The sequence below is a fragment of the Haemaphysalis longicornis genome, unplaced genomic scaffold (assembly GCF_048455015.1).
Source record: "Haemaphysalis longicornis isolate Haplotype H1 unplaced genomic scaffold, Haemaphysalis longicornis Haplotype H1 scaffold_2, whole genome shotgun sequence".
NCBI lineage: Eukaryota > Metazoa > Arthropoda > Arachnida > Ixodida > Ixodidae > Haemaphysalis > Haemaphysalis longicornis.
The window spans coordinates 177,026,480-177,042,001 of record NW_027526295.1 but is presented as its reverse complement, the minus strand read 5'-3'; the positions used below and the strand labels follow the sequence as shown (position 1 = coordinate 177,042,001).

Below are 15,522 nucleotides of genomic sequence, written 5' to 3'. Positions count from 1 at the left end.
TGTTTGTCGAGGATACCCCAGATTTCACGAGACGATCACTTTTTACAGTAACAAAATAAAGCCATGTGCAAATACACTCAAAAACAAAGCAACGGCGGTCAACGGTTTGTGGATTACTATAGCAGCGCCATCTGGGAGGGCTGACGGACAGCAAAGCCGCAAATCCGAATGACGCAGTGCAAGTTCGCTTGAATACACTCGCTTCTGGTGTCATTAGTGACATTTCGAAAACCCACGATTTGGCGGGAGAATCAAAATTTTAACCTAAATTGATCAATTTCTCAGTGAATACGGCATCATTTGCTGCAGCACAAGCGCTTGGGGCACTATAAAACGCGAAATCTTTCGTATAAAACAAACTTGTATTCTGTCTCCATGGCTCCTTTAATAAACAGGTAAACAGCGCAGGTTGTGTCTCCCTCCTTTTTGAATTCTTATCATTGCGCTGTTGTCATGTTCTCTAGCCTACTTCTTCAGGGCGTGCGTCAACATCATCATCATCATAATCATAATCAGCCTATCTACGTCCACTGCAGGGCAAAGGCCTCTCATTACCGTAATTACCCGATTCTAACGCGCACCTTTTTTCCGGAAAAATAGGCCGAAAAATCGCATGCGCGTTAGAATCGGATACGAAACAGAAACTGCCGAAACAGCGGGAATTTTCTACCACCCATCGCCATCTCAAGATGGCGCCAGAGCCTTTAGCAACATGGAGGAATACTTCCTCCATGTTTAGCAACAATTTTTCGAACGCAGGAAGCATAAGCGCTTAGGCTTTTCTATCGGCGTTCACACAAATCGTCAAATCGTTCCAGTTGCGCACATGATAACAGCAATGGCAGCAGCGGCTCTCACGCGTTCAAAACGAGCGGTCGGCTGAAGCGTGCGGCTCTGGAGAAGCTCGCGGGATGCCACGATCCCATCGACCACGGTTGTACGTTCGTTCAGAAGTGTGGCATCGCGAACGCTCTTGGCGGCCCCGAGGACGAAATGTGGTGGTCAGCGGAAAGCGACGAGGAGTGAGATGAGGGAGATTACTTCGGGAAATAAATCGCCCTCTCCCGCATTCGGCTGTCTGGGTCATAAAGATCCGTGCGCGTTACAATCGGAGGTGCAAGTTTTTTTTTGTTTTTTGCCAGGAAAATCAGGTGCGCGTTAGAATCGGGGGCGCGTTAGAATCGGGTAAGTACGGTACTCTCCAAATATTCCGGTCCTGTCTTAACTGCGACCAATTTATCCCCGCAAACTCCTTCATCTTATCTGCCCACCTAACTTTAGGCCACCCCCTGCCACGCTTGCATTCCCTAGGAATAAATTTTGTTACTGTTAATGACCAACGGTTATCTTGCGTTCGCATTACGTGCCCTGCCCACGCCCATTTCTTCTTCCTTATTTCTCCTAATATGTCCTTACCACGCGTTTGTTCCCTGACCCACTGCGCTGTCTTCCTGTCGCTTAATGTAGCGGTGGCGTAGAGGTAGAACGTCCTCCTCGCGTGCGGAAGGACCATGGTTCGAATCCCAGTGCCGCACAAATCCCACCAGATTAAAAAGAAATCCTCTGGTTGGTGGAATTGCAGAATGAGGCCTCGGGATCGGCCTTAAACTGGTGACCATTGCCGTTAACGCACTCCCTCTTCAGAGCAGTATTGTCCAGCCTGGTGTAGTAATGGGCACAACCTCCCATGAATACGCCAATTAACCCACGGCTCTCAGATGGAACGGACGATGATAGGTGTCACATTAAGGGACAAGAAGAGAGTGTGCCAACAACACTTCTCTAAAGATTCGGAATGGAGACACGGCGGGAAAAACGCGAGAATATCATCTCTCACCAGCGCGGCCACTTGCATGCCGACGAGTCCCCCGAGGTCTCCGACAAGCCGTTGTAGCTGCACTGCTCGGCCACGAACGACGGTGGGGAACATCTCGGACGCCAACTGGTACGTTACCAAGTAAGTGCCAGCAAAGTTCCCTATGGAGATAGCAGCCATCGCAAGGGTCCACGATCCAGAAACTGCGAAGCAAATGCGTAGCGAAGGATCAAATCTCAAGTACTCGGGAGTTTAGCTGAGCGCCCATGTATTTATTTTCATTTATTCATTTGTACAATGCTGCAGGCCACTGCCGGCCCGAGCAGGAGTGGATCATTGATGATGATGAGGTTTATGGCACCACTCTACACAGGCGATGAGGCGCGCCGTTGTGGAGGCGTGTGGATTAATTTTTAACACCCCGGGTTCTGTAACGTGAGCCTAATTCTAAACACACGGGCGTTTTCACTGTTCGCCTACTGTCTTCCTAGACATCAAGGAGGCTTTTGACAGCATTTCTCATGATGCTGTTCGAAGGAAAATTACGTTTGTGGGGCTACGAGGGCGGACGCACACATGTCTCTGTGACTACTTGCAGAATCGGTATGTCTATATGACCACCAATGAAGGCGACACAAAGAGGCATGAGATTACACAGGGTGTACCTCAAGGCGGAGTTCTAAGTCCTGTCCTGTTTAACGTCTGCCTCATCCGCATCACGAAAGTACTACCTCAAGGTGTCAACATATATCTCTACGCTGATGACATTTGTGTCTGGGCTTCTGACAAAACCCGGAGGAGCATACGATCCAAACTGCAGAAAGCTCTTCTTGCAATTCAAAAGTATCTTAGTACTACTGCTGATTGCTAATTTCACCCGAAAAAGTGTGCCTCAGTTGCCTTTATGAGGCGGGATGTATGCCGCTATCCTGTGGTCATAAATGACACAGAAATACCGCCCGTTCACAACCATAAATTTCTTGGAGTTACATTAGATCGATCACTATATTGGGCCCCCCATATCCGTCACCTTAGGGAACGCCTGCAGTCGTTTATGCCCATTTTCCGGATGCTGACAGGAAAAACATAGGGGTGCTCAGTGCCTTCACTACTATGACTTTATAAGGCACCATTCCTTGGCCTTCTGCGGTACAGCCTCCCAGCGCTTATTGGTTTGTCTAAGACAAACTTCAGAGTGCTAGAGTGTGCACAGGCTCAAGTTCTGCGCATCTGCCTGGGCCCTTCAAGGTGCACATCCACGAATAGAAGTCTCTGCGAAGCAAGGTGCATGTCAGCCCAGACACTCCAAGCTTAAGAGTTCCTTCGCACCAGCCTCCATCACGTAACACGGTGTGCTGACCATCCTCTAGCACAGGTGTCTTCCCCTCATGTACGGAGCGTCCTACCGGCCAACTTCGAACGCCCAAGCAAGCCTGCCTTTCGGCAATGGAAAGTTGCAGCATCGAATATATGCCTCAACATACCAGGTATAGGCTAGAAATCATCACTGCCTGAGCCAGCCTTGCGATACTTCACGCTAGAGCATATCAGCTCACGTTATCTTTGCCACGTTCACGTGTATACAGACGGCTCCGTGACGACTGACTCGTCAGCTATAGCAGTGTGGATTCCGTCCAGGGGACTAACTGCGAAAGAGAAACTCAGTCATAAGACGTCATCCACCTTCACTGAGTAGACTGCTATTAGGGAAGCACTCGTTCACATCACCAGCAGTCCCGCTCGGCAATGGGTGATCTTCACCGACTCGCGGCCTGCCCTGCAAGCACTGATGAAGCCATCCCACCGCTGCAGCCAACTTGTGCGTGATCTACACACATTGCACACACTTGGACTACGAGGCAGGCACTGCATCTCGCTTCAATGGCTGCCAGGTCATTCCTGCATCCAGGGGAACGTCGTCTCTGACGCAGCAGCGAAAGAGGCACACAGTCTGCTTGTGTCTATTGGAATCCCGCATTCCAGACAAGACGAGACGGAAGTACGGCCGTGGACACACTGGGGCGGAAACTGTAGTTATCAGCATGGCAGGACCCTCTTAAGATACCCTTGCCTCTGCACGTGATTGACCCTCAGTGCAATTTCCAGTTTTCGCGAGGCCTACAAAAGCAAACAGAGGGTGTTCTTCACCGACTAGCCTGAATGTTGCCTTCACTGGTAGCTTTCTTTTTAAAATACGCTGGGCGGACTCGCCATTGTTCTCTGTGTGCTCTGTGGGGGAAGACATACGGCACGTCTTGTGTTACTGCCTGCAGCATACAACTCATCGCGAAACAGCGAAAAGAACTCTCGTGCGGTTGCTACGCGGAAACTCTTTAGAGCTGCATCACTTTCTTGGTCTGTGGCACAACCACGCTGACGCGGCGCGAGGAACAAGGGCTCTGTTAACTTTCTTGTCTGAGTCTGGGTTAATCGAGGTTTTTTAACCTCGGGATCCTCAAATTTTTTCTCGTAGTGCTGTACATTTTTCTACGTTCCGAACTGATCTGATTTTCTTTCATTGTTGCTGTGTACTTCTTCCCCACCCCCTTTTTTTTTCTTTTTTCGCCTCACTATGTTCACCCCCATCTGAAGTAGCAGGCCCCGCCGTTTGTGGGGCTAACCTCTTTAGTGTCCATTAAAGATTTCTTTCTCTCTCTCTCTGTCTCTCCATCAGAAAAGCGGCCGCCGCGGCCGGGAATCCAATCCGGGTCCTTGGGCTCAGCAGCACAACGCCTTAGCCAACGGAGTGGTTTATTAATACAACAATGAGGTGAACACGTTGTAAACAAAGAAAATAAAAGAAGAAAGGAAAAAGTACACGTCAGTAATAACAGAGCAATCAAAAGAAGAGAACGGGCATACCTCAAATATAATACTACTAATACACAAAACAGGGAAGCAAAGAGCGAAACAGTAAGGGAAACGTTACACAATAGCAGAGATGCTGGTCCATAACACGGGACGTAACATGGTTACATTTTATTCGAAGAGCTGATCAATCAACTCAGGAGCATTGTGTTAAGAACGTTTCGACTGGCGAGGCATTCCAATAACATATTGTACGGGGGAAGAAAGAAAATTTAAAGTTGTTCGTGCGTGCCAAAATCGCAGTAAATTTAAGAGGGTTATAGTTCCTGGTAGGTCTGTTGGGAAAAAGTTACAGATAAAGTGCGGAGTGAGGTGAAGGTTCAAGGATTCAAAGTTGATAAAGAAATGTTAAGCTTGTTATTTTTCGGCAGTTCTACGTGTGCTACCGCTTTCAGTGGTAAACGGAAACCCCGGCGTCCGGTAGCGCGAGAAACGGTAACGCAAACACGGCAGCGATATGCTAAAACTCCCTAATATTTCGGCGCACGCTCAGTGATTCAAATTATTCCGGAGCTCTCCACCATGCTGCTCCTTTTAGACCACGTGTACCTTCGGTGAGACAGGAAGTCAATTTTTTTTTTAGGTATACAAATGTTTTTATGTAAGCATGCATTCAAGATTTTAAAAAGTTATCTCCACTAAATGGGCTTTTTTATAGGTTTTGCGTATGCTCTTGAGCACTTAGCATCACTACTGAAGAATGAGATGACATGGAAGAGACATTATCTGCACCTTCAAGCAACGCAACAGAGGCACAGCGTAGAACTGCAATGGCTTCCTGCTCACTGCCGAGTCACCGGAAATGTTGCAGCTGATAATGCAGCCTCAACGGCCCACAGCCCATCTCTTCCACCGCTGCCAATTCCGTTTACAAGAAAGGATGCCGCAATCCTCGCAACCTCGACTGCATGGAGAATTGGATGTACAAAAGTCATTTCTTTTTCAAACTTCTGAAGGCCTCTTCACCGATCCGTTAAACATGCTATATAACGGAAGATATCAAAAATGTCATCTGCATGTGTTCGAAATACACAGTGCCAAGGTAGACTCTCGTAGCATCTGTGTGCATACCGTACTATGTAGGACTTGAACTGAGTGCAGTTTTGGGCCCTTGGTCGGACCGACGCCAGGCTGTGCGGGTTACCAAAGCTCTGTTGGTTTTCTTGTGCAGCACTGGCCAGGATCAAGTTTCGTGATTAACTTCACTTCCAAACTCTGTGTACGTGCTTGAAAATTTGTGCGCACCATTTCACTTTCTTGATTATTTATTTTTCATTTTAATTCACCAAGCCTCGTGTGCTTTCTCGAGTAAGTGCTGCACTATTGCGATATATGGTAATGTATTCTGGACTTAGTAGCGTTGTGGGTGTCGCAGGGGTAAACTAGGTTGGTTACTTTCCCCATCTAATACGAAAGCCGGCGACGAGAGTCACAAATCAGCATTTGTCTTCTCGTTTCGCCCAGCAAGCAAGCTTTCTCCCAACCCACCACTGCGCGCTGTACCGCGCCAGCCGCGGCGTGCCGTGGCTCGACGGAACAAAAGAAGCGACGAGTGTTTTCGCTCGTTGACATTTATTACTGTATTCAGTAATAAATGTCAACGAGAGCATACACATACAAAGAGCATGCAGGCTGGCTGGTTGACGGCGAGGATCTATTTCCTCGCCAGGGCAATTTAAGGGAATCGAGAGATTCGACTCACCGCGACAACAGTCATTTCCGAGGCGCCTCAGCGCGCTGCGTTTGCCTCGCTACGACGCCGATGGCAGCCATTGTCGCCCTCCTTTTTGCCCGATCCTCGAAGGAAGGAGGTCACCAGGCGTGTCCTGTCGCCTCACTTCCCGAGCTCCAACCGCTGGCATCCCACGCGCTCTCGCCGGCCGCAAGACACTCCTTTGGCGAGGAGGTAGGTCCCCCTCGCCGACGCCTCGCCAAGCAACTTACCACGAGGAGAAAGCAGTGCAGCGAAACCGAACGAAAGGGAACGCGCTAAGGTCGCGTTCCCACATCCCTCCAACTTTAAACTTTTACGTACGGTGGTAATTATACAGCGCGGGGACATCTAGATGCAATGTTCGTAACACTAAACAAAACATGAAGGATCGCCCGGCGTAGTCGCTGTCCTCGCACTCGCCGTCATCAAACAGGTATCGCCAGCCATGCAGGATCTAACAATGTAACGCTCAGGTGTCGCAGATAACACCGAGGTTAACACAGCTGCTCTGGACGCTGAGGTGACGGTGGACAAGTTGGTTCGAACAGGCATGCCAAGCACAGAGTCTGTCTCGTCGTAGACAGCTGTGTCCGGGGCGGCTTGCATCAAGACCCGCTGAGCAGGCATCAGTAGGCCCAATGCACCGGGGGCGGCAGAGTTCTCAGCCGAAGGTTCGGCGAAGCGCAGCGCAGGCCAACTCGAGCAATCGTCACTCGCACTGGCGCCCTTCTCAGTCGGTGGTGGTGATCACAAGGTCCTGTCCGACCCTGGTCGCAGGCAGCAGGCAAGTATCTCGAAGGGTAGGGCTGAAGCCAGCCCGACCAAGTGTAGCGACTGCGCTGACAGGTGACGTCCGTACAGTTTCTGCTCTAAGCTCTGACGCGCCGAGGACGTATCAACGGGTCCAGGAGCCTTCCGACCGCACATTGCGGTCCAGGCACCGCAGTGACGCCACGCGATGCAGCTGAGGACGGCGCCGCCCGCACCAACACGCCCTTGATCATGGAGGGAGACAGCAGCTCTAGGGAGCTCGCACGGAGCCGCAGCTAGGCCGCCTCCAAGTAGCTGCCGCTCCAGGAGCGCCGCCAGTGGTCCCCAGTTCTCGAACGCTCGCAGACCCGGCGCAGCAGGTGGCAGCACAGATATCGCGTAGCAAGCAAGCCTAGGTGACTAAACTCGCATTGCGTATCACATCAAGTATTCCCGGTAACCCTGAACTCAGGCAAGGAAGAAATGCTATTCCTCAGCACCGGCCGCATGGCACGACGCTAAACAATCGCGGCTGTCAAAAGACGGTTTCCCACAGCACACACACAAAAAAAAAATTCACTTTCTTGAGGCGAAGGAGGTATTCCCCGCTACGTGCCCAACCACGTAAAACAAGCATTCCGACGACATGCACGTCGCCATTCAGCGGAGAAGAGGGGCCGTTTCCCGTCTGTCTGATCCCGACCTACGTCCTCCTCGGTCCTGCCATCTCCCACGCGGTGCCGAATCCGAAAACCCTTCGGGCAACACACATCTTTGGCAACGACCGGCTACCCAGAGGCTTGCTCTACTGCCCCGTTCGCACAGCCGTGAAGGGGACATCGGCTATGCCGTCGGCCCTACCCGCTCGCTGCAACATATGCACCTTAACGAGCGGCGGCGCCCATCGCGACTTGCAATGTCGGAACGCCCGGTGCCGAGCCCTAATACCAGTCAGTCCTTACGGCACTCCTGGCCCCTGGCCACACGGCTACCAGAGCCCTGACTCACGTAGTCGATAAAAATCAAACCACCACGCCGGAACGCACGCCGATCAACGAACGCCCGCGCAGCTCCCCTGCCGTGGTTTGAACCGTGGCGACACCGACCGGAGCGGGCGGAAACTATAATGGCAAACTGTTCGCATGGCGACGCAGCGGAACATCCCCCTCGCGAGGGGCACGATCAAATGCAGAGCATTTCCGGGGACGCACGACGTTAAGTAGTTTGCGTTACGTTAATGTTGTTGCACTTGTGGCAACTGCTGACGAGAGAGCGCTCGTCAGCAGTAATTTGAATGAGTCAACGATATAAGGCGCGTTCGTAGCCTCCCATTCTGTGTCGGCTTTGTGGCGCAGTGGGTAGAGCACCATGTACATTGCGTTCGCAGGGTCGAGGGATCGAAACCAGGCGCCGGATAGTATTTTTTTATAGTGTAAGGGGAGGGGTGCGGACTACGACTACGGACGCATACGGCCGTCAAAGCGGGTGACATCGTGAGTTACTGAAATGCTCTGCATTTAACAGAGAAAGCAGAGAAAAAGAAAATCGGGCCAAACAACGCATCTTCGTACTCGCTCACTTCGGGCTTGCCATTACAGCGCGGGACTTATGCCCTAGCGCTTCATGGTGCGGGATTTCAGAATTTCAGTGCCTCAGCTTGCCACGGCAGAAACGTCCCGACTAAACGGCGCACTGAAAAAAACTCGGCGCTTACATGTTCTGGCGTGATGTAGCAACGTTCTCTCCGCTCTCAAGAAAGTACGCCTGCCTCCGCTAGCGATCTGATTCACGCTACCAATAACACTTTTCAGGTTCGGACAAAGAACTTCTCTCGCACCGAACAAAGACATGTTCCATGTTCCGAGAGCCAGCCCCACGTTCACGCGCCAGATGTGGGTGTCGCAGAGTAAACTAGGTTGGTTACTTTCCCCATGTAATACCAAAGCCGGCGAGAAGAGACACAAATCAGCCTTTGCCTTCTCGTTCCGCCCAGCAAGCAAGCTTTCTCCCACCCCGCGACTGCGCGCTGTTCCGCGCCAGCCGCGGCGTGCCGTGGCTCGACGGAACAAAAGAAGCGACAAGTGCTTTCGCTCGCTCACATATATTAGTGAATAATAAACATACAGAGATCATGCAGGCTAGCTGATTGACGGCGAGGATCTAGTTCCTCGCCCGGGCAATTTAAGGGAATCGAGAGGTTCGACTCACCGCGACAACAGTCAGCTCCGGGGCGCCTCAGCGCGCTCGCGTTTGCCTCGCTAGGACGCTGATGGCAGCCATTGTCGCCCTCCTTTTTGCCCGATCCTCGAAGGAAGGAGGTCACCCGGCGCGTTCTGTCGCCTCGCTTCCCGATGTCCAACTACCTCCCGTGCGCTCACACCGGCCACAAGACACTCCTTCGGCGAGGACGTAGATCCCCCTCGCGACGCCTCGCCAAGCAAGTTCCCGCGAGGAGCAAGTGCGGTGAAGCCGAACAAAAGGGAACGCGCTAAGTTCGCGTTCCCACAGTGTTTAGTGTGTATGTGTACATATTTTTGTGTCTACGTACACGCTCTGTACGTACTCTCTAATTTGGATCTGATCATTTTTAAATGCAGAGCATTTCAGTAACTCACGATGTCACCCGCGTTGGCGTCCGTAGTCCGCGTCCGCATCGCTCCCCCTACACTATATAAATACTTGCCGGCGCCAGGTTTCGATCCTACGACCCTGCGGGCGGAACGCAAGGTGCACGGTACTCTACCAACTGAGCCACAAAGCCGACACAGAACGGAAGGTTACGAACGTGCCTTATATCCTTGACTCATTCAACCGTCGGCCAGAGGTGCGCCCTCTCCCCCGCGTCCTCCTCGCCTTCTCTCCGCTCGCAACGCCCTCTCTCGCCGCGTTCGGTTCGGGCGCACAACAGGTGGGGACGTGCGCGACACCCTCTCTCGCCGCGTTAGGATCGCGCGCAAGAACAGGTGGGGCGCTCGCATCGCGCTCTCTCGCCGCGGTCGGTTCGCGCTTAAACCACATATGTCGTTCGCGCGCGCTGCGGTCGCTAACATCTGTGGCGTGATCGTGACGTCAGCATCACGCGTTCGCGTGGTGGCGATTTCGGCGCTATAACACTCTCTCGCGAGGGGCATTAGATTGGATTCGATTGTATTGGCTTGGATTGGCTTGGATTTGGATTGGATTGGATTAAAGTGGATTGTGTTGGATTGTGTTGCGGCATAGCCGCGCCACGTTGCGTCATAGCCGCTCCACGTTGCGTCATAGCCGCGGCAGGGGGTTCACGGCACGTTCCACCATCGACTTCACCGACAATGTCTACGCTGGAAGACAACAATTACAACAACAACAACCAATACGTAATCCATACGACTTGCAGGCGCCCCCCCCCCCCCCCCCACAGAAATGCTCTGCATTTGATCGTGCCCCTCGCGAGGGGGATGTTTCTTCTTTTTGTTCTGGGAGAAAATATTCGTTCCCTGAAACAGTGCTCGCCCGACAAATGGGGTCACGTAAGACACCGTTGCTTGCGTCAGTCGGCCAGTGTCGTCTGAGACAACCCCAAGCCCCGTAGTGCTGTGCAGCTAAACCAAGCATGCTGTGCGCAGTACGAACAGCAGAACGCATCAGTACTTCTATGTTTACATGTGCTTTCGTAACTTCCACTGTTTGTCCCATCATTCTTATTGCTTTGTAAAGAATGTGCCTTAAATTTAAGAGCAAATCGCTCGTTCGTCTAGTTTGTAAGCTCTACCTAATTTTCGTCTGCTTCTGCCAGCCTCCGCCAATCGCAGAGCTGTCATGACGTCACAATCATGTGACATCATAGGTTCTGTTGCGGGAAATGAGCTGGTGGGTCGCATGACCATTCCCGTTTTTCCTAATTATGTAGCTTATTTGAGCGAAGTTTACGTTAAAAGTGGTGTCAGTATGATTCTAACGAGACAATCTTTTGAATGAACCAAACTTGTGTTTTCTCTTCATGGCTCCTTTAAACAATCAATGTCATTTTTCGTGTACATGTGGCACGGGTATTAAAGTAACCGCGTGACGCCAGAGGGAGGGTAAGTAGGAGTGGAAAGGGCGCGAAAGAAGAGAGGGTTATGAGGGGATTGATCTCTATAGCAAAAAAAAAAACGACTGTGGAAAGCTTCTTCGCACAAAAGCGGCGAAGAGCAAAATAAAATAAAGCAACCAAACCTGAAAAGTTGTTTTCCTTGTTGCTATTCCTTCCTTCGTAACACATGGCCACTTGGGGGATTGGCCCGCAATTGGGAGCTTCGAGGAACTAACGCGCCCGGTTCGCAAAATTGATAACACTGTGAATTTTAAAAGTGACAGTTGTAGAATAGTGCGTGCAGAGTGAAGCCTGAACGTGATGTCACGGGAATAGGACAGGTGCACACCACCGTCGCAGAACCCCGATTATAGGGAGGCTCTGGCGTGTTCGAGTCTGTTTGCACAATAAGACGAACAAACCAAATAGAAGAAGCTGACGCAAACACGTAATAGCAGAAAAGAAGCCGTTTAAATTAATCCGTGCCAAAAGACAAAGAAACGAAACCCAGGAAAAAGGCGCAAGCACACTGTATTAGGAAAGAAGTTGCTAATACGTATCGCCAGGTTTTCGCTTTAAAAGCACATATGCAGACTGGGCCGCGCCGAGGAAATTTGGTGTCGAAAAGCGGAGGGTTGCGATAACGTATTACAAGAGGAGGGTTGCGATAACGTATTTTCTATTGACATTGCGTAAAATTTTTTTGGTGTTTGCTTTGTGAGCGGATGAATTGCAGTTGCTTATCGAGGGTCCTGTGACCGCCACGGGACTTTGCGACCCTCCTCTGAATAATTAGTAAATTGTAACTTTCGTTTTATGGAAATCTTCTTCTTCCTCTTCTTCTTCTTCTTCTTGTTCTTCTTGTTACTGCTGTTGTTGCTGCATTTGCTTTTGTTGCTGTTGTGTTTCCTCATATTGTGTGGCAAGCTAAGCGAAGGGGCTCGGCTAACCTCGCTTCCTCCATAAAACGTATTCTCTCTACCCACATAAAACCTAACTTAGTCTATCAATTCTAACCATGCAAAAGGTGGGGTGCGTGTATATTGCACATTTTTGAAGGTTTCGTCTCCTGTGAACTAGCATGAGCGATGCTCAATTGCGGACTTCCATTTTTTTACTACAGTTATGTCACACACCCACGTGGTTTACCCCATCTATAAGTTTACAATCCCGTACTGCAGTCCTCGTCCGGATGAGTTCAATGCTCAATTTTACAACGCCGCATACATTACGACGCTGAAGGGTACGCACCGGGAGCAGCAGTCATCCGAAGCCACCCTTTAGAATCTATGCGCATCGTGGTGGGCAGCCAAGGGGATACAAATGGACAGTAATGACGAAGGGGTTAGACGTTTCTGGTTAGTTGTCGCTGTGCGCCTGCGCTGTCACACCATTTCTGCCCATACAGAGGGCTACATGAGCACGCGAGGCCAGTTATAGTCGGGGTCACTAACGGCGCACCCTGCTCCCAGCAAATAATTTACATGTTATATACGCCTTCAACACATAACAACAACCGCGAACTCGCCCATATCAACGTGTTTACCACAGACATGACACTTCGTCAATTTGCCTACGAAGCCTTGACGTTTCGGAAACCTGTGCCGAATAAGTGAAAGAACTATACAGCTGAGATTTGCTCAATATGGCGATTCCCACCTGTACGAGCGACGCCCATAAGGATGCAGCTGAATCCAGCGATGAGCAGGAAAGCCGAGTTAGGCCAGCGCCGTCCGACGCGGTCAAGGGACACGTTGCAGAGGATGTAGACCGGCATCTCGAAAGCAACGGCGATCGAGAAGCTCAAGTACACGTCGAGCCCCAGTCGACCAAGTTCCAGTGTGCAGCCGTTGTAGCAGAGGCATATGATGAACCTAATAGGAGGCAGAGTGTAGTGCGCAGTTACCATACGCGTTCCTTTGCGACGTGTAACTCGTATTCTTTCTAGAAAGAACGCGTGTCCCAAGCTTATAAGATCACTTCGGTGATCTCAGGCAGTCAGAGACGGTTAGACAGCTTTCCTAAATTTTGCGCCTTTGCCTATTCTTTCCACATAGGGATTACTACCGAAAATTCCTCGTGTTGAACTGCCGTGCACAAACGCTGGTACCAGAAAAAAAAAAATGTTCGTGCCCTTTTCCTCCATTTCTTCTGTAGCTTTCAGCAAATTTGGGATCGCACCGGACGGTATTGTTCGGTCATGCCATCGACAATACAGCCAATCCGTGCTTATAAACCTCGCATAAGCACTTGTCGCGTCTCGCTAAAACAAGACATTGTCGTCAAAATAAGGAATTGAGCGATTAGCGCTGCGATGAACACAACACCACTTCATAAATGGCTTAGAGAGTAAGCAAGAAGCTGGCTTGCCAGCCTCTGTACCAGGCAGCGTAGATCAGAAGTGTCATCCGCCGAAGCCGGGGTCGCTTCATCATGGCTTTGGTGCTCTCCCACATTCCCGGCACTTTACGAGACACCTGCTTGTCCGCGCTCTGAAACAGAAAAGCACGTCATTAATCGCATGCACAATTTAATATTAGTGGTGATATATTAAGTACGAATGCACTTCTTAAGCGAGCCTGAATCGTCCGCCGCCGTTGTCCGCATAGCAACAGCTGCGGGTGCGCGCGCTCCTCGTCTTCCTCCTCGTCTTCCCTAGCAACGGGGGGAGATGGGCGCGCGCTACTCTCCTCCTCCTCTCTCCGCTCAGTGACTGCGGGTGTTTGGCGCCTCCTCTCCACTTCGGGCGGGAGAGCTCTCGCTCGCGTAGCGGGCGCTCCGCATTCCGACGCGTGAGGGCGCTCGTGTAGCCCCCGCCGTAACGGCGGGCGCTACTCTCCTCCTCCTCTCTCCGCTCAGTGACTGCCGGTGTTGGGCGCCTCCTCTCCACTCCAAGATCACGATATCCACCGTAATCGCGCAATCAACAACCGTGCATTCGCACTTACACACTGTCCCCCTCGGGGAAGTGCGAGGGAATTTTTGCATCACTTGGCAAACGTTGCGAATGCATACTTGCCAACTTTACATAAATGACAGAAGTGTAGCCACCAATAACTTCAAAAATATTCATTCACTGTATATATGATACCGTAGTCTTCATTTTAAGCGAGATGCTGACTGAATACGACAAATTTCGTCTAACGATGCCTGTGTAAAAAAGTCCCCACTCCCAACACTTTCATCTCTCTCTCTCTCTCTCTCTCTCTCTCTCTCTCTCGCGCGCGCGCGCACGCGCTTTTTGTCTCCGTATAATATATCTTGTCGCATGGCTACCGCAAGAGCCATGCAATCCCCTGTTTGAGGCATGTGTTTTAACCCGGAAATATGAATACTGGAACGTTTGAAAAAGAACAAGTGGAGAAAATTCAGCCTCCTTCACAATTGAGATGTGAAGACCGAGGAAACAGCGTAACTGGTGGTCTTCACTAGATTTCAGCTGGCTTTTCTTAGGTCTTCTAGATCTGCTCGTTCCTTAATTAAGCGAAAGGTGGTTAAAGAGCGAAGACCACAATTCACCTTCCTAAAGTCCAAAATCCAAAGTCTGAAGCCGAAGTGTACTCCAACTCAGCCAAAGTCCAATTCCAACGCCCGTGCTACGAACCGAAAGGAAATGCTGTGCGCCCCGGATGCTTAAGTAGGGCAATAGGATAGTCGCCGGTTTCATACGCGGGGGACCAGGTTCGCTTCCGACAAAGCGAAGCGTTTTTTTTTTCTTCCCAGCACAGTTTTCTGATAACTATCCGCACGGAGAGAGCTCAAGCCTAAACAGCTGCGCTGTCAACAACATGCTCCCAGGTGGAATTCTAATCTGCAACCTTCGCATTACACGGCCTTACCGATCCCTCGTATGGCTCCTGTGGCACCATGACTGCAATAAGCGCTAGACACATGTACGATTGGTGCATGCGAATCGCATGCGACTGATCGTTACGACTGTCGCCACGACTAGTCGTAAGCGTGAATTTGAGACACATGGCCCGATGCGCGCGTGCGATGCGTCGTTGGCGTCGCTCCGCCCACTGTTTTTGCTCCATGGTCAACTACGACGATCGCTGAGCTGAATTTGTAGATTCCGCGCGTCGTTCGCAAGACATAAATAAAGCAGGCAATCATGAAACGTTTTCTGCCTTCGGAAACAGTCCGCGCACACGCCGGCCGCGCCTGCCAGCTGGGCACACTCAGCGGCTCGAACCGGCGCCGACCACGGTAGCAACCGCTTGTCGCGGCTCTTCGGAATCAATCTGATCGCTAAAAAGAAGTTTCATATGCGAGAAAGTTGGTGTTAGTGTGGTGAAAAATTGTGCTAGGGATTGTTGT

The 15,522-nt window shown here is 50.9% G+C and overlaps 1 protein-coding gene across 5 annotated transcripts in view; it reads right to left on the bottom strand.

The window, feature by feature from the left end:
- LOC144169521 (organic cation transporter 1-like) overlaps window positions 1-15,522 on the bottom strand; it is an 86,669-nt gene that overhangs the window by 31,332 nt on the left and 39,815 nt on the right. For all 5 annotated transcript variants that reach the window (XM_077698728.1, XM_077698726.1, XM_077698729.1 and 2 more), the window contains 3 exons: window positions 13,585-13,694; window positions 12,862-13,076; window positions 1,838-2,019 (listed from right to left, as the gene is read on the bottom strand). In XM_077698728.1, the coding sequence (XP_077554854.1) occupies window positions 1,838-2,019; window positions 12,862-13,076; window positions 13,585-13,694 (507 nt within the window). The remainder of the gene's footprint in view (window positions 1-1,837; window positions 2,020-12,861; window positions 13,077-13,584; window positions 13,695-15,522) is intronic.